We start from the raw sequence: 23,687 nt of genomic DNA, 5'->3' as shown, positions 1-23,687 counted from the left end.
CGCCATTGTCAAACTTCTAGGCTACAGGAGGACGGCGCTGAACGTCCGACGTACATGTTTACGCGTTGAGAACATCGGCCGCAACCTCTCTAAATTAAAATTGAAGTATTAACTTTTAGTAGTTAATTTTCATACTAAAGGAACTAATCTCATTTAAATATAGGGTAAGGTCAAATAAGAGTTCCCACTTTTTCAATTTTATCTTGTTAATACTCTATTATGAGGATAAATTTGGATTTGATGCTATCATTTTGAGATGTTCTTAATGAGATAACCTGAAATCAGAATGTTTTTAAAGACTGTGAGGTTTAAGGAAAAAGTGCGTACTCTTACAAATAGGATAGATAAGAATATGTTATATGGAATGTAAGAGTAGGTGCATCCTTTCTAAATGATTCCTACGTTATAATTGTACTTGTTCGTTGATTTATATATTATTGTGTGATAATAGGAAAAATAGTTTTAAGATAAATTAGTTTTACTTCTTTTACATTTAAAAAAGTCCATGTGATTTGCAGCAAACTACTATTCCTGAATTTTTTAATTAATAAATGAGGATTTTGGGACAATAAGGTATCAAGTCATTATCCTGGTGAAACAATTTGATTGATATTTTATGAAACGTAACTTTTTGGTGTAAACAAAGGCTGATTTAGTTAGGAAAGATAAGTTAATAAACAATTATTGAAATTATGATTTTTATTCATTTTAATCAACGTAAATATTTTACATTAAAAAAAATTCTTGAGACAAGCTGGTATAGATATAAGTTGTAATCAAATAGCTTGAAATTCTGATTTGTAGAGTTGTCTGGTATAAAATCAGACATGTTTAAGATTGAAATATACTCAACCACATTTTTAATGGGGAACAAATTTCTGAACAATTCAATTGCATAACTTACAAATAAATTAGGTTATCTCAAATCAAATCAATCTGAATTGCCGAATTCTTTGGCATTCCATTATTGAGCTTATTCGAAATTTCCTTTTCTGACGAGAACATTCTTAATGCTTATACGTACATTTATTTTCCGTACTGTAAATGACAGAGAACTAATCAGCAATAAATCAATGCTCAAAACATCAGTTGTTAATGGTATTCGATTCTGTTCACTTTTTCGTGTCTTAGGAGCTGTTTGTAACTTATAACACACTTGGAAATGTAAAATTCATTATTATATAATTTTACTGTAATTAAATATTGATTTCCATTCTTACCCTATCAATTTTGTTGTTCTATCCAATGATCAGTAAATACCAGTCACATTATTTTTGTTTCCTCTCAGAAATACAGCAGGAGGCCTAACTGAAAAGATGTGAACATCCCTGTTGAAAAATTTCTGAACGCTCTCTAATGGGATGTACTGTATAGTACAATATTAAAATAAATAATTACACTACCGCCAATTAAGGGTACAGTACATCACTAAGTCGCTAATCACTTCTTACTTTGTCCGCTCGAGATGAAGATGTATATGTCGTCTGCGCTGTTTGTTTATATATATTTTATAATATTTTTAAAATTATGTAATAACTTCTCAGATGTATCCAATAAAACCTTTTCATTATGATTCTGTAAGAAATCTTTTGACTGTCCATGTATTAGAAAACTGACTAATGAAAGGTTTTACCAAATCTCCAAATAACATATATCATACCGTAGAGACTGTTGTCGCTATATACCCTGGACCGTGATATATCATAAGATTATACATTCTTATAAATTTTCTTTAGGAAAGTGCTCTTTTATGCGGACTGCTGCTCTAATAATGCCGCCGACACGGCACTCATGTAAACGGTCTGCTCTGCTATCCCGTCCTTTGCTAAAACGGGAGTCTCACTAATATAAAACAATCTGGAGAAAATCACGAATATGGAAGAGTAGTTTAAGAGAGCGAACTGCTCCCTTATCCGATGTTTTGTCAAGTGGATTCGACTGTAATTTCCACTTTTATTCAGTTATATCTGTTTTCTCGACAAAATATCCTACACACATCAATAAGCTGTTTTTTATTTATTTATCATTTAGGTATAGATTAATTCAAAACGCTGTATTTATTGAAAAAATATTTACTGTACCTGATACAGGTACAGTAAATATTTTGAGCTTTATTTACTATATAAATTATGAATTGTGCACTATAACAAAAAAGTTTTGTGAATTTGGCAACTATTAAGCTCTCTAAAGTTATTATGTATAAATGTATGTAACTTTTAATTTTTTTTCCACCTACATAATTTTTTATAAATAGTATTTAGAAAAGTTTAATTTTTAAGTTTAACTTTTGCTATACAATGAATTTTATAATAAAAATAGCTGTATGCATTATTAGTCAGAATCTTCTTAACACAATACTGTAATTAACAACTTCATACAATAGCAAAATTAAGATAAAATGATTTTTATTTTTACCTTTTCAAGTCCACAGACCCTGGTTACGAATCACTGCTCTATATAATAAATAATTTTAGCCTACTGTTAATTTTTATTTACTTCAGTAAAAAAGAAAAAAATTAAATAAAACAATAATGCTAAAATTTGAGAGTTAACGTTATGTTAAACGTTTTTACTATGAACATTTATCATGACTCGCTCATTTAATAAATAGAAATGAATAAGTCATGATTGCTTTTCTGATTTTACATTCACTTCATGACTACTCTTCTACAGTTGATTTGATTTTACATTCCTCAAAAATGAAATTGCAACACCACAAAGAAATGCATGTATACTTTAAAGCTAGATTTAGCATGTAATTCTGCGTCGAATACAGAAGCGTTACGTATACAGTGTGATAAGCCATAATTTCATTATGATAGACTATAGCAGACACTACACGAGGATTGGATTCCTATCAGTCTAATTGATATAAAATTTGCAATGCGATACTGTATATTTGCAAATAATTGCTATAGAAAGCGTCATAGCATACAAACTTTAGTGACTGAAAATAAAACTCTTGGGATGTAATGATGCGTCATACTCAGGATTTCATAATATTTATTATTAGATTTTAATATTTTAATAGATGCGAAAGATACAGACAAGTAACAAAATACATAAATATTTTTTAAACAAAATTTGTAACAAGTTTTAATAGAGAGGTTGTGGTCAATGTTCTCAACGCGTAAACGTGACGTAACCGTACGTCGGATGTTCAGCGCCGTCCTCCTGTAACCTAGAAGTTTGACATTGGCGTTTAGAACGTCGAGCATGATTCCACTGACGTTCCAAACGCCATTGTCAAACTTCTAGGCTACAGGAGGACGGCGCTGAACGTCCGACGTACATGTTTACGCGTTGAGAACATCGGCCGCAACCTCTCTAAATTAAAATTGAAGTATTAACTTTTAGTAGTTAATTTTCATACTAAAGGAACTAATCTCATTTAAATATAGGGTAAGGTCAAATAAGAGTTCCCACTTTTTCAATTTTATCTTGTTAATACTCTATTATGAGGNCGATGACGTCATTCTCGTTTAACTCGTTCGACTTTACGAACGTACCCAATGTTAACTTTACATTCCAAAGATAAAGTGTTTCTTTTCTTGTTTGATGCGGAAGAATTAGTTCTACTTCGTTTGGATGACATAGTAGAGTCTCTCAAGTCTCCGTAGATATAACAAACACAGAAATAAATAACACAAAATAAATTGTAGCTATGTGTGGATTCCACGCGACACATCCGAACATGTAAGCTGAACAACAGTGTGGGGAGAGTGAGTAATCAAGGGTTGCGTGGCGCTCAAACAAAAGACGAATCGACGAGATTTGAAAATCGCGTGACTCCGGGTTCGCGTAAGTCGGGGTATTACTGTAATATATTTTAATTACGAAAAGCCTTGTCTTTGACTTTCCTTCTAACCAAAAGTAACCTTTAATAAACCTTTTCTTTATATAATCTTAGAATTCATTAAAATTCGTATGTAAAGAAAAATATATTTATTTATCTAAATATATAAAATTACTTGTCATGACTGACTGACTCACTGATTCATTATCGCCCAGAGCAAACCGCTGAACCTAAAGAGGTGAAATTTAGTACACAGTTAGGATACGTCATGAAAACGCGCACTAAGAAGGGATTTTTCGAAATTTTCGCACGGGGAAAGAGGGAGAGCATTAAGGCTTAACCGGAAGAACGGCTTCTATTGTACTATTTTAGATGCGATTTTTTGTTTTTACGTTTAGTCTTCATTGAGTACTTAGGTGTATTAAATTGATAACATTTCAGACATTGTTATAAATATTTTGATATATTTTCATTTTTTAACCAAATGTTCGAACCATTTTAAATTCGAATTTGTTATTGCATATTGGTTCGATTATAGAATGATCAAATTGAAAACACTTCGTTTGATTCTCAGCAATTCTCATTATTCTCAGTGGTAGGTGTTATATAACAATTACTATGGTTGTTGAAATACTGAATACAAATGGAGTTTGCTTGCAAAACAACCGCGAGCGAAAGTCGCGGGTAACAGCTAGTTTATAATATAAAAAGAAACCAAATATCATACTTGTATTATTGATTAACGCTCAATCGAGAAGAAACAAGTAGACTATATAGGCCTACTTTTTTACTAAAATTTTTAGTTTAGTCTTTGTTATCGATTGGACATTACTTGGGCAATATTATTAATTAAAAATATTATTTTTTAAATTAAATATTATATACAAACTGATAGTAACCTTATATATTCACTTTATATATTAATTTTCACGAAGACAAAATAAAACTTTACCTCTCTCTCGCTTGGAAACTGTTAAAAATGGCAGTTTGAAGTACTCACTCTTCTACATCACAAGACTGGTTGTGACGTCAGGTTCAGGCCTGGTAGGNTGATAGTAACCTTATATATTCACTTTATATATTAATTTTCACGAAGACAAAATAAAACTTTACCTCTCTCTCGCTTGGAAACTGTTAAAAATGGCAGTTTGAAGTACTCACTCTTCTACATCACAAGACTGGTTGTGACGTCAGGTTCAGGCCTGGTAGGTATCTAGGTAGCCATGGATAGATAGGACTCATCATATCCGGGACGGGACTGCTCTTGAAAAATTAGACTAATATCTTTACCATATGAGCTTAATGATATATGATAGATATTATAATACGGACTGTAAACTAACCATCCGGCCGGCATACAGTACTGTACATATTATAGTACTTATTATATTAACATTTACAATGTTTTGTAGTATTTACTTACTGTATACAAGTATTGTAGTACCTCTCAAAACATTTACACTGCACTTGATTCAGTTTTTACACAGTAGAAACGTTCCAGAAAAATATTAACTATTATAAAACGGCAAAAAAGCTTAATTTTGAGGATAGGGATGGGTTTATAAAAAAATTGTAAATACAGTAATAGTAACAAGTAAAATCGTCAGTAAATCCGACTCTACTGAAGGTACTGTACATACGACCACCCTTATCTCCACACCCCTCGACTTTTAATCACTAAAATTTAATAGCATCAATCCCCCAATAAACAAATATCCCTGCAAAATTTCAGAAAATTTCGACAAAAAGCACAGAATTTATTAAGCTTAAAAGAGGGTGAACAAAATCGTATCAAACACACACACACACTAACATCCATACATTCAGAAAAAAACCCGGAATTTTTTTTGCATTTCTCGATGTTTTAAGGTGTCCTGAGTCCAAAAATGTAAAAATCTTGGGGAGTTAGTTTTTGACTGATCGCTATACTTTCCCTCTGTTATACATAACAGTCGGGAAAGTAAAAATAGATTTGTTCCAGACTTTATAAACTAGTAAAAATAATATAGTAAACTAATTGATTAATAGAATATATTTAAACGAAATATTTCGATTATATTAATCAGAGCATGGAAAATTGTAATTTATCGGTAAAATTTAATAAATTCATATTATCGTATTTAATGTAATAAACAGCGTTCTGTCTATAACTTATTTCATCAGCTCTGCTATTTATTAGAATAAATACGGTATTTGCACAAATTTTACTTTTAATTCGGCATTTTCAATTAAACACAAAATACTTTTACCTTTTACACCAAACGGCATATAAGAACTATTGAAAGAAATCGGAAGAAACTCAATTATACAAACAAATAGTCAAACTTTGAATTAAATTTTTTCCGACTGCCTCAATCGCCAGTTAAAGTCGGAATGAAAGACATTGTCGCTATATACGTTGAAATAAGTCCTAAAAACAGCCAAATCTTAAAATTCATTTGAGTGTATGTAGCAGACTTGCATGCAAATTTCACGAGTTTGCCTTTAAAAAAGAGCAATTTTCTAGAAAAGCAAGCATAAATATTTTTTCTTAAAACCAAATGGAGATTTTTTAAATGGCAAATTTATTGGAACGTGCTAGATCAAAACAAATTATATAAATAGAGAATTGTATTTTTTGTCCGTGTTAAATCAAAATCGTGTAAAAAAGGTTTGTAATAACAGAATTGGTGCATTTTTTGCTTATTCAAATGTTATTACTTACATACCTATAACAATGTATGGTACTTATTAACGTATTACCACTAAAATATATAGGATTGTGGAATACTTAACAAAATAGTATTTTTTTAAAACTTTTTACTTGAATTATCCATAGGAATTTTATAGTATCTAATACGTTAACTGTTATATCTATTGTAGTGTTTATTATAGTATAATACCCATTAAAATATGTACAGTAAATATATATTACCTATTGTAACACTTACTGTATCTATCTATTTTATCTACATTATGCCTGCTATGAAAAGTATTTTCAACATTTTATAGTACTATTTACATTACGATACTTAATTTTATAATACATTTCTCAAAGATAATTTTAATATTTTCAAAGATAATTTTTTAAAAATATCTGTAAGATTCTCAAAATGCTTTTTAATTGGCATAAAGCAGATGATTATTGCATTGTAAATACATTTTGAAATATTCGATATAACTTATTTAGCAAATTCATAAAAATGTGAATAAGATTTAATTTTTTTAAATTAAGAGATTGCTTTTGATATAAATAAATATTACTTTAGAATTTTATGATGAAAAAAAGAAATTTAATTTCTATTTTTAATTATTTTTTAATATTATAGGCCTAAATTATATAAAGTAGTGATTCTCAAAAAAAGAAAGTTCTTTTTCAAGACAATGTAAATGATAGTGTGAAAAACTTAATATAATAATGAAAATTTCAATTAATTTTGAAGAAACTTTAATTAAAAAACCCTTTTAAGATATTTAAAATTTATTTTTATTACTGTACATTTTTATAAGAAGTTAGTTTATACCTAAAATTCATATCTCGACTATAAAAGTCGAATTTATTAATTCAGTAACACCTATCAATTAATAAAGTCAAATCAATAAAGTATAAATACAGATTTATATATTATTCATACGTATTCATTTTTATATCTTTAAAAAATCTGTATTTTAAAAATTATTGATATGATGCTCATATTGTGTTTACTTCTATCGATATGATTTTCCTATCCAATCATAGATTTATCTTCAAGGTATCTACTATATATCTGTTTTATTTGATTTAATTTTATCGATATTTTGTATTTCTTTTCGCACTTAAAATATCTCTAATGTTTATAAATACCTTACGAATAACGAAAACCTTTGTAAATACTACAGTTATCTTCCACTTTCTAAATATTACAAACATAAATACGAAAAATAAAACTCTACAAATACTTTTTAATATTTATGTAGAAATTCTACGAATATACATTTCAATATGTCTTATAAGTAATGTATATCTTCTAACATCTATAAACATCTATTTATAATACATATTAATATCTAAGAATATCTTCTAAAGTTTTAAAAAATTTTCTAATATTTTCTGAAATATTAGAAACTATTTATGGATATTTTAAGTATTTTTCTGTATAAAAATCCTGTTGATTACATTTTACAGCTAGACCTTTATTTAAATACATTACCACTCTACAAGAAAATATTAAGACAATATTTTAAAATATTTAATGGGGTTTATATCTTTTAAAATTGTTTTAACATGCTCGTTATAACGTTAGAATCAACAAAATTAGAAGTTGCACTAATTATAATCATATTTACTTTTTAATNCTACAAATTACAAAAAATAATAGAATTTATAGCTTATTATCTATTGCACATTTAAAAAATTTAAAATCAAATTTTATTTAATTAAAAAATCAGATTTTTTTAAAAAAATGACCATTTAATATGGAATCTAAACACTAAAATGTCATTAATTGGATATCAATAAAAGAATAAAGTATTTTAATGTTTTATTCTAAAGAATAAAATGTAATAATTTTCAATAAAAATGATTAAATTTTGTGGGTTTTTTTTAAAGAAACGATTTTTGTTATTGAAATTGATTTATGGCAGCGATTGAAGAAACGCAAATGTTATATATACAATTGGAAAATATAAGCCTATATATAGCTCGAGAGCTTTCGAGGTTTTTTAAAGAATATTTTTAAAAGATTTTAACTGTTTTATAATATTATAAAAATGCTTATTAATAAAACTTATATATTTTGAATTCAGAAATTGATTTAGACAGTATTTTAAATTCAAAAGCTATTTAGAAAGTTACATTACAGTAAACTGTTGATGTAATGACCCACCCGGTATAGTGAACAATTTTTTGGTTCTTGCTATTATAAGTTTATTTATAGTAAACTCTTGATATAGAGAATGATTTAGCTGTCTTTAGAGGGTTCTTTATAATTTGAATCCAAAGATTGACCATTCTAAAATAGTGTATAATTTTCGATTGAAAATATACAATTCTCATTAATGAATAATTTATATTATTATAAAAAAGTAAATATAAATGTGGAATAATAATACATTTATTATAGGCCTATATAATTTATAATTTATAAATAATTATATTTCGGAACTTTATTGAGCTGTTATTAATTAATTGTTAATAAATAATATATGAGTCAATTAATTTTTAATACTGTAGAGTCTATTGAGAAAAATTAACTTGTAATTCTTATTTAAAAAAAAGTAGAACAAAGTACTCATTCTTGTCGTTCGATAACTTGGAAAAATATCGATTTAAATCACATTTTATTATTATTATTATTTTTTAAAATTTTACTCTGGTGTAATTCATTTGGTTTATCAATAAGTAAGAGTGTAATCGTTCCCTAATAAAATATATAATAATAAATTAATTCGAATAATACACGACTTAATTGTTAATTAATGTAAAAGAGTAGGTATTTGTATTGATACTTCTATCTTCACGCGTGACATTATCCGTCTATAGATTTAGAAATACATTGATTCGTTTATGTTATTAATGTTTATTTTTCATATTTTTTTTAATGGAGGGGTCGAAATTTATTCTTACGTAGGAAATCAAATACGCAATCCTCTGTTAGTTTCTTCCTCGCTTTCAACGTGTTTGCCACCCGGTTGTCATGGCAACTGGTCGTTCGTGACGACATTCGATTTAGTAGTGTTTGAGGGAGAAGGGAAAGCCGACATCCAGGAGAAGAGTTTACTTATTTTGCCCGGTTGACCGAATGACAGTTGCGATGCCAACGGATACTGGAAGCGAAACGGTAGCATTTACTACAGGTATGTTTATTGTATTCGGTTTTTTATTTATTGGGAAGTGTACAATAGAATATTTGGAGGAATCAATAGTGGGATCTATTATGCAAATGAATAGCGTAATAATTGAGTGAAAGTATTGAAAAAGTATGTTAGAAACATGTTATTACTAATTCATTTTTTTAAAACTGTAAACAGTTATACAACGATCGTATGCTTTCTGTCGTAATTAAATTTCTTTTTTTCATTTTAATTGTAGTTTTTCGTTTTGTGCATATACTTTATAAATGAAACATGAGGTGTCATCTATAGAATTTTATAGAAAGTATAATATATTTACAAATATAGTGACCACAATAGTTTAAAATGGTATATATAAAACTTGATATACAAATCTAATATAGAAAATATAATATGTAGAAGGTACAAGACAATCTCAACATTTGCTTTGTCTATACAAAGGAATGTTGAAAATACATAGTATTTATTCGCCTTATTTTTAGTACAGTTTGTAATTACAGTACAGTTACATATTACTTATATTCACAAAGAATGTATTTACAGTATATGTATATTTTCTACATAATTATACGTACCGGTACATTCGTTTTGCAGAATATTGTCAAATTCATGTAAAAGTATAGAATTTTGTAATGAGAAAGTGTAGAAATGATGTTAGATTGACGTAAAAGTGTATATTTACGAGTTCTTGGCTAAGCAAATATAGTATAAATACACCTTATGTATATTGTAGTGTATGTAAAGTATGTGTTACTATACAAAGTGTATATATACAGTATATATAGAGTATATGTAATTATTACATGCTACTGGCATACTATATGAAGTATCCAAAATATGCATATATCATTAATATACTACATTTACATATTTAATTTGAATATAAAATGATATATAGCCTAAAATTTGTTAATACATAATATCGGAAGTATATTAAAACTTAACATGGAAAATATATTATGTAAAATAAATATAGGCCTAATGTTTGTAAATAATGTACAGTTTATCTTCTAGATATTATATTTTTTTACATATGCTATAATTAACTTCAAAATTATACAAATAGTGTAGAAAATACATTAAAAAATATTAAAAAATTTAATTTCAATAGAAACATTCCTTCTTAGTTGATAGCGATTTATGGTTTATAGTTATTCTTAGTTCAGATTATTTTATAGCTTAAATTACTCTATATTAATTTATATGCTTTACTATTACTTTAAATAATGAGATATAGAATAACTTTGTATTCGCTTTCTATTATCGATAAATACGTGTAATTCGAATCTTGTTGACAATATTATTATTATAACGTTTTTGTTAAATTTTTCATTCATTCACTCTCTAAATATAAATTTTAATTAAACTTTATAATTTTCTCTTAAATTTTATATAAATTAAGTCAGAATTAGGTCCTCTCTGAAATTAAAAGAGCATTTCAGATCTCCAGCATATTAAAAAACAAAACTTTATTGAAAAATTTTATTAAATTTTATAAATAATTTATAAAATATTCAATAAAATATAAAAAAATTATAAACATATAACGTTTTTCTAACATTATTATCATATACACAATAATTTGTAAATCATTTGGAATAAATATTTTGAAAGTAATGTCAACCTTATAAATTTGAGTCCTAGGCTTAAGGTTTAGTCAGAATTTTTAAAATAACATTTATTTTTTAACGCTTCTCTTCACATTGTATACTCAGTAATTAAAATGTAGTTTACTTTAAACACACAAGCAATTACTTCTTTAACGAGCAGAAAACTATTCACTTTTACTCATTTATAAACAAAGAGAGAATATCTAAAATTACAGCTATTTTTTTCTATTTTTATTGATATTTTGTTAGTTTTGCTAGTCTATGCTCTTAAAAAACCAATAAAGAAATTCTCGTAATGACATCTACACGTGGTACTTTTCTCACAGTTCTCTTCTAAGAAACGATTTGATTTTAATTCTCAGTAATCTGTTTATTTCTCATGATAGCTGCAATTTAGCAACGATTGGTAATGGAGAACTTCTTTGGCTTACTTGTATCTAATAAGGCAAAGAAGCTGTAAAACTGTTTCCTTTTCTAAATTAATGAAAAAGTTGTGATTCTTTTGTAATGTTTACGCATAAAAATGAGTTCGCTACGTTGTATTGTAGACTTACCGAATAGTTGAATAATAAAAAAAATATTGGATAACGTATATATTAAAATATAAAAATCTATTTAAGGCTTTCAGAATATTAAAAGCACAAATTGTTGTTAAAAAAACTGTCTTATCAGCGGTGGAGGATTTCTGATTAAACCCAACCTGGGGTCGCAAAAATTCAAAATAATAATAATGAAAATGAAATAATGAAAAAATAATTTTACATAGAAGTAATTCATAAAGGAATAAGTGCAAATTAGAAACTTAAGAATCGATAAAAACAAAAGGCATATCAATTGAATAGTATTAATACTGTATATGAGTATATTTTACATGAACAGGTACTAATGACGGGTTTTCAATAGTGGGGCTCTACCCTCTCGATATTTAAAAATCTTTAAAAATACAATTATTGAAGAATTAAAATTTATAAAATAGAATCATCCAATGCAAAAGTGGCACAATTAGCTTCGAAGTGGTTGCATATTATGGTTGTAGGAGTACAATATTTCGAAATACGCTATCGCTTATTAGACTAAATTATCTTAGTTATCCGTTTACATTATTAGTCAAAAATTAATACAAGTTTATCAAATTCTGCCACCGTCTATTCACTAAGTCCTAGAAACAATACTTTTGAACTTTATCTTTAAAATAAGAAGAAAAAGAAACGGATGTACTTTTCTAAATCGACCTCATCCCTCCAGAACACACACGACCTGTTGATAATTTTCGATTGAATTCTTAATTTTTTAAATTTAATCTGACGTTTATTTTATTCCTAATAAATAATACGCAAATCTGAGAATATTCTTTAACTAAATAGCGAAGAAATAATACTGTATATATTATATACAGTAGATCTTTTACGATTTAATTAGTTCTTGGAAAACCGTCGTTAAGCTAGCCATCGTAAATCGAACCCTGAGAAGTTCAGTGTAATAAATTGAAATTATTCATCTGCAAATAACTTTTAATTATATAATCTACACTCAAATTTCCATAAAATACATAAAATGCTTTAAATATGATATTTTATAGATTATAATTTTAATTTATACTAGTTTAAACGCGAGAAGTCATAAAACGGATACTGTGGTTTTATCATAATATACAAATATTTCCATTATTTCTCCACTACTTATCAAGCTTGTTATTACAAAAAATATTCTAGAATTACATGATTTGGAACATTAAAATTATATTAGTGCATTACTTCAAATTTTCATATCGAAGTATACCGTATGTTTTATTCATAAATAGCTTGTAGAGTGTTAATAATTCATTATAATTACACTCTAAAGGCTAATTATACTAAGTTTTTTCATTTCATATTAACATATTCTAATAAGTAATCTGAATTTTTTATTACAGATTTAATCGACGTCTCAAATAATTTTCTTATTTAGAAGTTGTCATATTATATACTTTCAATTGAAACGGTGTTTGGTAGCGTTATAAATATTATTGTCCTAGCAAAAACTGCTGTGAGTTAGAGAAAAATTTAATTTAAAATAGAAGTGAACTTTCAATCGGTCTCTTTAGTATATAATTGCATTTGCATTTATTGTCTGAAGCAAGATAAGCCTGGCCAATCACGAAAGTCATAAAAATAAATGAATACGATTAATAACAAAACAGTATTTATCACGTACAAGAATATGTTTAATTGTTTTTCGTTTTATATATAAGAAGCACACATAAAGAAGCCCCAAAATTTAGGCAAGAATCTGCAATAGAGAAGTTCCTAAAATTAACTACAGAAGACTAGAAAATCAGAGACTTGCAGAGTACTAACAGGTTCTTCTAGTTCGCTTGTACTAATAGTCAAGTACGAATTTTATTATTTCAAAAAGAAGTATAGAAATTCTGATTTCTCTTGATTAATTCACACAGTTTTTAAATGTTATTAATGTTCTGCCATCAAAGACGGACAGCAATATTTAAAATGATTTTATTCCATTCCGGATTTTGGCTAAATTCCACCTATGGAATTTAGCCAAAATCTTTCATATGGAAATTATTCCTGCATTTACTTCAAGCTGAGATACATTCTTCCATTCTATTTGGAGAATACATTTTGTTTGATATGTAAATTTAGTTTTGTTTTTTCTAATAAAATTAGGGATCAACGTTTGACAGGGAAACGTTTGAGTTAAACACGAGAATAAATTGCTGTATTTGGTTTAAATGGTTTATTCTCCGAAAAATAAAAAAGGGCCAATAATATAGAAGCTGTAGCTTCTTTTCTTTTGCTATAAATCCGAGGAAAAACTAAATAAATTATTATTTTTTTTGTCTTTCTTTCTTTTTAATTAAGGAACAACAAGTAATTTGGTCAAACTGTTGATGCTGTTGATTGTATTTCTCCTATTTTTTTTAGGTTAAAATTTTCCTTATCTTGCCTTTCTATCTTCTGTTCAAATAAATTACTCTATGACCTATCGGAAGATAAAGACTTGAATAAATTAAAAATATAGTGAATTCTTGATCTAGTGAATAATCGATATAATGAATAAATTTGTTAGTTCTTGCTATACTTTATGTAGACAGTATAGTGAACTCTTGATAAACTGTAGTGAGTGATAAGCTCAATCCTTTAAGAATTTACTATTTCGAGTTTATTGTATATTATGTAATTATTATAAATTTGTATGTTTTTTAAAGTGAAATATCAAGAAAATTTTTGCCATTTCTCAACATAAATACAATATATAAGGCGAATTCTCTAACACATTTAAATATATACTATACACTCATTCAAAATGATATCAATAATAACAAGTTTCATAACTTCAATTTAAATGGAAATAAAAGCATTTCGTTTTGGTGGTTGTAAACCTGGATCTTCCAATATACAGTATAGGACACTTACTTTTTATTATTCAGTCACTTGTAAGTCATAGAATATGGTTGCCACTTAACTAAATGCACATATAAATACTTTTCTTATATTCATGGTGTTCACCATGAATATAAGGAAAATAACTCGCGTTAATACGTCCATATGAACATACAGCCTAGGCACGTAAGTGTCGCATAGTTAATATGAAAATAAAAAAGATTGCTCCCGAACCTATTGTACAATATAATTTATTTGTGATAACTTTGCTGTTAAAGAGAGTATAGTAGATCATTGTTTTGTAATTAGAATGTTCTGTTCTGTCAATACTTATAATAATATATTTCTAATTTTCAAACACAGAGACGTGTGAATAGTAATGGTTATTCTTTACAGCTTTGTTGACATTCTCTTTTTAGTATGAGTCTGAAAATTTATGATTCACGTTTTCTTATCTGTAGACATTTTTTATTTAAGAATATATAAAGGCCAAAGATATGAAATCATGAATTGTGAGATACCACAATCATACTAAGGAAATTAACATCAATAAAGCTGTAAAAATAGTCATTCCCATTTCCATCTAGCAACCATCAGTTACATCTGCCAGATATAGATTTTTAAAATATTTGAAATAACCGATTTTTTATATCGTTATACCAACCAATCATTAAGATAAAAAAATTAACGTATTTTAATATAACAACTAAAAAGAAATAGATAAATCACAATGTTCTATTTGCATTTTCAACTTCGTTAATCTGTTGATACAGTCATTTTTATTAGTGTCATTCTGTGATTCTTCGCTAATGGATCATTCACCCATGTCTCTTTTATAATATAGCGTGTTTTTTGTAGAAAATAGCGCACGAAATTGTCATTTATGTATAAATAGAGAAAGAAATTATTCATATTATATTAAGTTTTATGCAAATATATTTATAACAGTCAATTGATTAAAATATATATATATAATTGTTGACTGATCTTCTATGATGTTAAACATTATTAAATAGAATATTTATTTCAGTTTTAATATTAAAATTCAAGCAAAATTAATGAATATATTGACAAGTATACTTTCCAGTAGCACATTTGTCAATATATTGTTTCTGTTTAATAGATTTTCTATGTTTTTCCTATTTTTAATAGCAAAATTTAATAATACTCTTGATCGCATATTTGCAAATTATCATTTGTAAGTATTTTATTTATAAATGTACGCACGTTGAACAGTTAAACTTACTTTTAAAATATAAAAGTTATTTTTCCCATTATATAAATCTAGTATAACTTAATTTTTGGAAACCTTCTCTAAACGAGCCGCAAAATTGAATTTTAATTTCCCATTGGTTCAGTGTTATAAGCTTAATTTCTATTTTAAAACATTTAGCAAAACAAAAAAATATGTTAATTTATTCAATTGTAACATAATTTAGAGAAGTCATAAAAATGGGACTGTAAAGAGATGGTCATAAAGTGAGATTTACTGTATTAATATTAAAAATTTAATCCTATTCAACGGTATTGTATCGTTTAAAATTACATTCACAAATGTTTATTATTATTATGCGTTGTTTAATTATCGTGTATAAGAATAATAAATTTTGTATTAATATATAGTCCTAATGACCCAGCTGTTTATGTATAAAACATGTGATGAGAATTTCGTTAACCGCTTATTTTGCTGCTATTTAAGAAATTTGATTGCACATGGAACCATAAGAAAATTCTAAGAAATCACGAAGGAAAAAGTGGTTAGGGTGTCAATTTAAATGAAATATTTTAATTATTTTAGAATTTTATAATTTTATCATTATCATCATTATTTTCGAAAAATCATTAACTTCTTCAACGTTTTATTATGATGACGTGATAATGATAATGTTTCTCCTGTTCTAACATTTTGTTGGATCGAGTTAGTCGATGCTTTCATCTTTTCTTGTCTTCCTTCAATTTATTGATGGACCATTTTCAAGAATTTTCTTATTCTATCCAAGTCGTCTTTAATCTGATCTTTTCATATCTTCTTCGATCTTCTTCTTGGTCTAATGACTTCTATTTTCTGCTTATAAATTTTCTTGGTGTTTTTTCCAGGTCCATCCGTTTTATAAACTGTTTCATATCTTAAAACCATTCCTTGGTTTTTCTTATTCTGTTCATCAGAACAGTGACTTTTTAAGTTTATCTTTATTATTTCACTCTTTGTTTTATCTTTTTTGCTTTTCGCTTTTATTATTATTAATAATTTCATTACAATTGCTTGTATTTTACTTGACTCTGCCCTTGTCAATGTCAAGTCTCTCATCCATTTAGGGTTTTATTAAGATGCTTAGAACTTCCTTACAGTTCGTTATAAATGCTTATAGTCTTGTTATTCGTTTATCGTAGTGTTATCTATCAATAGAATTACTCATGATTTATTATTGTTATTAGAATTTATTTAATGTTAACGAAGCATGCGAGCTTATGCTTCGTTTCCTTTCTTAAAGAAATATATGGACTTATATTAAATTCAAAATTTTCTAAATATAGTTGCTAATCAATATCTATAGAATATGTTTCGCTATTTATGATTGAAACTAACGAGCTCCTATGAAATCTGATGGACGAATTAAATGATTGATTTATGGAACAGGCTATGCAATTTATTGAAAAGTCACAAAGTCTGTATATCTGATAAATTTTATCTTATGCTATCATTAAGTAGACATTTTTTAATAATAAAACTTATTGTTTTATGAATATTCCAAGCTAATTTACATTAAAAAGTAAAGAATAGTTGGCAAATAGATCTTTAAAGTTATCATATAGGTGTTCAGTAGGTATATAAATTTACATAAATGCTAAGTAACTTAGATATATAGTTACATGGGTATTGGATTTAAGTATTTACATATGAAAGTTTACGAAATTTTAATAATTTTAAAATCAAATATTTATTATGAAAAATTTTATAATTTAAAATAATTTTAAATACAGTATTTCAAATTATTTATTAAAATTTTTAAAATCTTTTTTAAAACTATTTATATATTTTTTTCGTATTATGCAGAATATCCCCAATGAATATAAAATTACTCCGATGCTTTATTAAATTATAGAAAGATTGCATTTTTTATTTTTTCAGATGTATACCTTAAAAAATTGATAATTCAATTCAGTGTTTGAATACATTTCTCTAAGGAATATATTTTTTTTCAATTTATTTCAAGGAGTCTACATTATTTATGTTTAAACAGTCGAAAATTTGGGTGTCGAATTATTTATTTTATACAGAAGTAAATTGTATCTTAATGTAAAACCATGAGGAAATTTTAAGAAAATACGATATAAAAGGAATAAATTTTGACTATTTTCTATTAACTTTCTATCTATTTTCAAAGAATTTTCCTTTAGTTTTGTTGTTATGATTAGAATTTTCTTATAGCTTATCATTGTGATACATTTCCTCAAGGATTTTGTTTTGGTGCTGAGAATTTATTTATTGTTTTATCACAGTTATATATAACATTTACTCGTGATGTATTATGCAATTAGAATGTCCTCATTATTTTAACGTAATAAATCTCAAAATGCTTAAAATTTCTCATAGCTTTATTATTGTACTTAAAATTTACTCTAATTTCATTAGAAGTGATTAGTTTTATCATTTTATTATAATAATTCGCTAATTTTCTTATATATTTTTTATTCTTTCTTAAATTTTTATTTTCTAAGCACAAAATGGAAAATTCTAAATTAAGAATATTTCATTTTCTATTTAGAAAATAAAAATTACAATTAAAATACATGGAATACGTGATATTGAAAAAGTACAAAAATTTATTTAAAACATTGAAATTTTTCTTAATTTTTTAGATAATTTAATTGGAATTTTTATAAAATGTATAGCTGATCCTTAAAACAATCATAAATATTTCGAGTCTCCATCTTAAAAAATTTAATGAGAAATTTTCCAGCACACACAAACAAACGAATGAACAAAACAACGACATAAACTATGATTTATTCATAGTTTTAACTACTAATATGCATAAAAATGAATAAAATGTTTGTTTTTTTTATTTTCTTCTTAATGTATTTTCGTTGGTTCAGTATTGATTTAAAAAAGAATTTAAATGATTACATTCAATACAGTTTACAATGAAATTAATGGAAAAAATGTGTTTTCACTTCATCACTTTAGCATCAATAACTGTAAAAATGGAAAAAGTACATTTTAAAATATATTTAATCTTTAATATTTTTCGATAATTGTGTTTTCAGCGAATAACTTTTAAAATTTCCTTGCTCTTTTTATAATCTCATTTCAAAAAGTGAAATTTTGTTGGAAAAAGTTCTGGCGAGAAAACTGGAAACAATAGAGTTATATTAACATAAATAATAAATTTATTTTTTCGAAATTCTCATTTGGAAAAAATCTAATTTTAGAAAGAACGCCGAAGAAAATACAATTGAAAAATAACTTTATAAAATTAGAATGACTCGAAGCAAAATTTCTTATATAAAACTTTTTAATATGTTTTAAAGTTATAAAATAATAAATGTATAATTTTAAAAAATGAATATTATAAGATATTGTATACTATATATATATATATATACTGCGTGTGTGCGCGCGCGCGCCAGGCTTTGATAGAGGGACACAAAAGGGATTTTTCAAGGAACTTAAGCTCAGAAAGATCCCAAAATGTAATTTTTTTTAATCTAAAAATGTTTTCTATAAGTGACGATAAATTTATTTTTATTTGCTTATTGATCTTATTCATGTATTTTTATGATTTTCGGAGAAGGGTTGAGCTTCTTTTACATTCTTCCCATTCATCGTATAAGATATACAGTATTTACTCGCATGTAAGACGAGGATTTATTCATTTTTCACTGCTTCAAAAACCTAGGTCGTTCTATACGTGCGAGCGAAAGATTCTTTGCGTTTTTTCAATAATTTTTGTAAACTGTATTCGCATTTTTTACCGGATTCTCACCTTCTGATGTTTAAAAACAAAAATATTTTATCTGGATCGTTTGAATCGTTATTGTGTATTGTCAAGAGTAAAGATGAATAGCAATAGGAAAAGCAAAGCTTTTGAATTGAATTCCAAAATTACACGGAAGCCCGATGTAAATTTTAATTCATTCCCACGTGAAAACAGATGATGATTTGGAAATCAGAATTCGGAGAAACTCATAAGTTTAATTGACGAAGAGTGAATTCGACGTCAAAAAAGGTTTGCGATTGTTCAGCTTTACACGAACAAATTATGTTGTTGATTTTACAAGATTTTTCCTTGAAGTTTAAAATGCCAGTAATTTTTGTGGGAGAATGTGTGCATTTACGTGCATATGATATTTGATTTGTGATTAAACGAAATAAAATTAGAATTGTATTAATAAATCTAATTTTCTTTATTTTGATCTTTAAAATCACACCTCGTTTTATATATGAGTTGGTCTTATATGCGAGTAAATACGGTATTATTTCAAAATAAACAACAGTTATTTTCTTTTAGTAAAGTAATTCGTGAACTAAAATATTCCCGAAAGTATTAATTGAAATATGAATGGAAGAATAAATTTTTCCTTTGAATTGATTTTTAAATTTTTACGTGTAAGTAAAGAAGTTAAATTTTCATAAAAATATCAAATATGAATGCGAATCGATTTTGTCAACTAATTTTTTGACATATTTGTTTATGCTTATTTTCTTTAAAATATTTAAGAGAATGTAGAAAAATTATTGCTTTTGTGAGAAAACCGATGCCGAAATTTTGTTGATATAACGAACAATTAATTGATCAGAATATAAAGTTGCTCATTGAAGAAAAAAACGTTAAACGTAAACATCATTATGTTTTCAATTTATATTTTAATTAATTAATTTATTTGTTCTAAATTTAACTCATTGTTTTTATTTATTTATATATTACTGTTTATTACGGTAATATTATATCTATTTCTACAATACTTTAATTTAAGAATAAATATTTTTATAATGTATTTTTGCACAGAACTGAAGGTTTTAAGTTTCACTTTGCGCTGTTGGCTTCTGTGCCATTAATATGATTTTAGATGTTTCTATTAGCGGTGTAGGCAATCTAGACTTTTGCGCTTTCAGAATTTCAAATACGCACAAATTTATGCTTGCTTGTCTTTGTTTCGTCTTGATATAGTGTTCGGAATTCAGTTACCATTCTGTTTAATAGCTTAATTAATAGAGACTTTTCATTAAATAAACTTATAAGAAGGGAATAAAAATTGTCTGAAGACAATACTGTACATGGGACCCCTAATTCAAATTTGCCTGGGCGCCCATGGAGCTATAATGCGACATTGTCTCAGCTTATGAGGATCAAGTTTGAATCAGGTTTAGATTGTTATAATTTATTATGATTGTACAGGCTAGAGCATTAATTCTTCATCATTCGTTCACAGTATGAGACTTCACTGAGGGTTTTATTCATCCGTTATGGACTTAGTTGTGACTGTTCGTACTGGTTGTGCCTCGGACCAAATCACACGCAATAAAGCCGCCACCGGTTTTTATTTACGGATAATTATAATTTAATTAATTTAAATATATCTATTTTTGTATAATTATATCATTGGAAAAAGGAATATTTAAATTTTCTAATTTTGTTTTAAAATTATGCAACAGCAATTGAAACACGTTGCTTCAATCTCGAAAATCAAATGTTTAATTTTTATTTTAAAAAATAATGTAAGATTGTTATAGGTATTGATTTCAATGTAACAATAAAAGTTGCCAACAACTTACTGAATGATAGTGGCTTAATAGTAACAACATAGTCTTTCCATGGCATATACGTTGTCATTTCTTGAAACTTATTAGTCTATAATGATATAAAACGATAATTTTACAATCAAGATTTGCTTTGCAGATTTGCAAGAATACTTCAAAATTCCCATTTTTATCAATACAACTTAATTGGCTTGTAGAAAACTGACGAACTTTCATAAAGCAAATCGTCCTATTTCCCATCAGCTCAAGTATTATAAATTGAGATCAACTTCTTAGAAAACAGTTTTAACTATATAGTGTGATAGTACACTAAATGTGGCATTTCATATAAAATTTATATAGACCATAAAAATGAGGGATATAAAATGAGCGGCCGGAAAAAAGATTTACTTGATTCTTTTCTGTGGAATCACTCTTTTCTATGGAGGTCCTATATCGGGTAGCGAACCTATTCAAAGTGGCACATGGAGAAAAATCATTTTAATTGTATTTTAATCGAAGAAATATTATAGAAAATTGCTTTTAATATTCAATAAGTAAATGTATAATGATAAAACAACTTTCAACAAACAACAATCATAAGAAAATTTTCGTAATTATAATTACGAAAGTTTTTGTTACAATTCATAGAACAAGCGTCTTGCCCCTAAGCGAGCATTAGTTCTAAATTATGCCGCTACGGTGAACAGCGCCAATGGCGGGACTTCATTTGTGGTATTTTATGGTCATAGTTACAAATTATGAATGCTTTATTCGTAATTTCTATTAGATAAAATTAAAGTAAGCTAAATTTTAGATTACTTATAAATGAATAATTTTTTTTCTATAGGCAACGTCAGTCTTTTCGCCCGATCCGAAGAGTAAAATAGCACGTTTTTCATTTGTTTATCGTACTGTCAACGTTGTCGAACTCGTTAAATGAAATGGAATATAGTAAGTGTTGTTTAAAATATAGTCGTAGACAAAGTTTAAACAGTACGATTTGTGATATACCGGTACAATACTTTGTTTTTCTGTTCATAATTATAAATACTTTATTCGAAATTATATTAGTATAAAAGTGAAAATAAATTAAATTTTGTGAATAGACATCTTGCTTATAAATGAATTTTTCCACAAAAAAATTAATTCTGTAAGATTATGAAATGGAATTACGAATAAAATAAAACACAGGGGAACTTAAAATTTGATATTCTCCCACTGAGAAAAATGCTATCATTATTAGTAATTGAACGTTCTGTAATATGCATAAGTATATAGCCTAAAAAACAATATTGTTTGCATTAATTATAAATTCATTACTCACATGATATACTCGACCATAATATTGTCTGGATAACATTATTTTGGAAAGGAGACTTTTGATAGTTATAGAGGAAAAGACAGGGTTCAAGACTAAAACCTTCTCACTCAGAGCCAATTATAGATGAGGGGGATGTAATGTTTTCTAGGGGAAACTACTAGGCATTTCTTCCTTAATCAGTGCAACTCTAAAGTTCGATACATATTTGAAATCAGAACACAATCTCTAAAATCAGTATGACTGGTTACTTTAGCTATTTTAGAACTATTTTAAGCCTTGAGGAAATCCTAACATAAAAGCTAAAAACTTATATACACATAGGCTATATATTAAATAAATGTTGGTCGTTTTATGGAATATGTGAAATTTCTAAACGTTTATTATTTTCTAAACATATTACAATATATTAAGTCGTTATTATCTATTTGTCTTATTGTTCTATAACTATTTCACTTTTAATTAATAATTTCGACAAAGCTTTTATAATTTATAATTATGAACAGAAAAACACAAGTATTGTACAGCACGGTATATCACAAATTGTACTGTTTAAACTTAGTCTACAACTACATTTTAAACCATACCATACTCACTACATTCCATTTTATTTAACATATAATGAGTTCAACAACGTTGACAATACGATAAACAAATGGTAAACTTGCTATTTTACTCTTCGTATCAGGCGAAAAGACTGACGTTGCGTATGAAAAATTCATTCATTTATAAATAATCTAAAAATTTACTTATTCTCATTTTAAACGAATAGAAATTACGAATAAATCATTCATAATTTGTAACTATGATCAGAAATACCACAGAATCCCGCCATTGGGGCTGCTAGACTAGTGATTTTCAACCGGTGTGCCCAGAAAATTTTTGAAGGTTATTAAATAAACTATTTTCGAAAGAATCCCAAAGAACAATAAGTATACGTGTTAAAATCAAAACCTCTTTAAATTGGNAATATTTATAAATGAAATAAGTGGAGTTTTTTTAATCAAATTTAAAATTCTGTACTAAA

At 26.7% G+C, this 23,687-nt stretch overlaps 1 protein-coding gene across 2 annotated transcripts in view; it reads left to right on the top strand.

Annotated features, from left to right (window-relative positions):
• LOC111636232 (band 7 protein AGAP004871-like) overlaps positions 1–23,687 on the top strand; it is a 63,511-nt gene that overhangs the window by 6,903 nt on the left and 32,921 nt on the right. Inside the window, exon 1 of one of the 2 annotated variants that reach the window (XM_023381445.1) lies at positions 9,284–9,610. The exons of the other annotated variant lie outside the window; for it this stretch is intronic. Coding sequence (XP_023237213.1) covers positions 9,556–9,610 — 55 coding nt within the window. The 5' untranslated portion in view covers positions 9,284–9,555. Of the gene's footprint in view, positions 1–9,283; positions 9,611–23,687 lie in introns of those variants that run through there. 2 annotated transcript variants of the gene reach the window in all.

Source organism: Centruroides sculpturatus, unplaced genomic scaffold (assembly GCF_000671375.1).
Source record: "Centruroides sculpturatus isolate CEXI.00-Female unplaced genomic scaffold, Cexi_2.0 scaffold477, whole genome shotgun sequence".
Taxonomy (NCBI): domain Eukaryota; kingdom Metazoa; phylum Arthropoda; class Arachnida; order Scorpiones; family Buthidae; genus Centruroides; species Centruroides sculpturatus.
The sequence above is the reverse complement of the archived record's forward strand: the minus strand, read 5'-3'. Positions and strand labels throughout refer to the sequence as shown.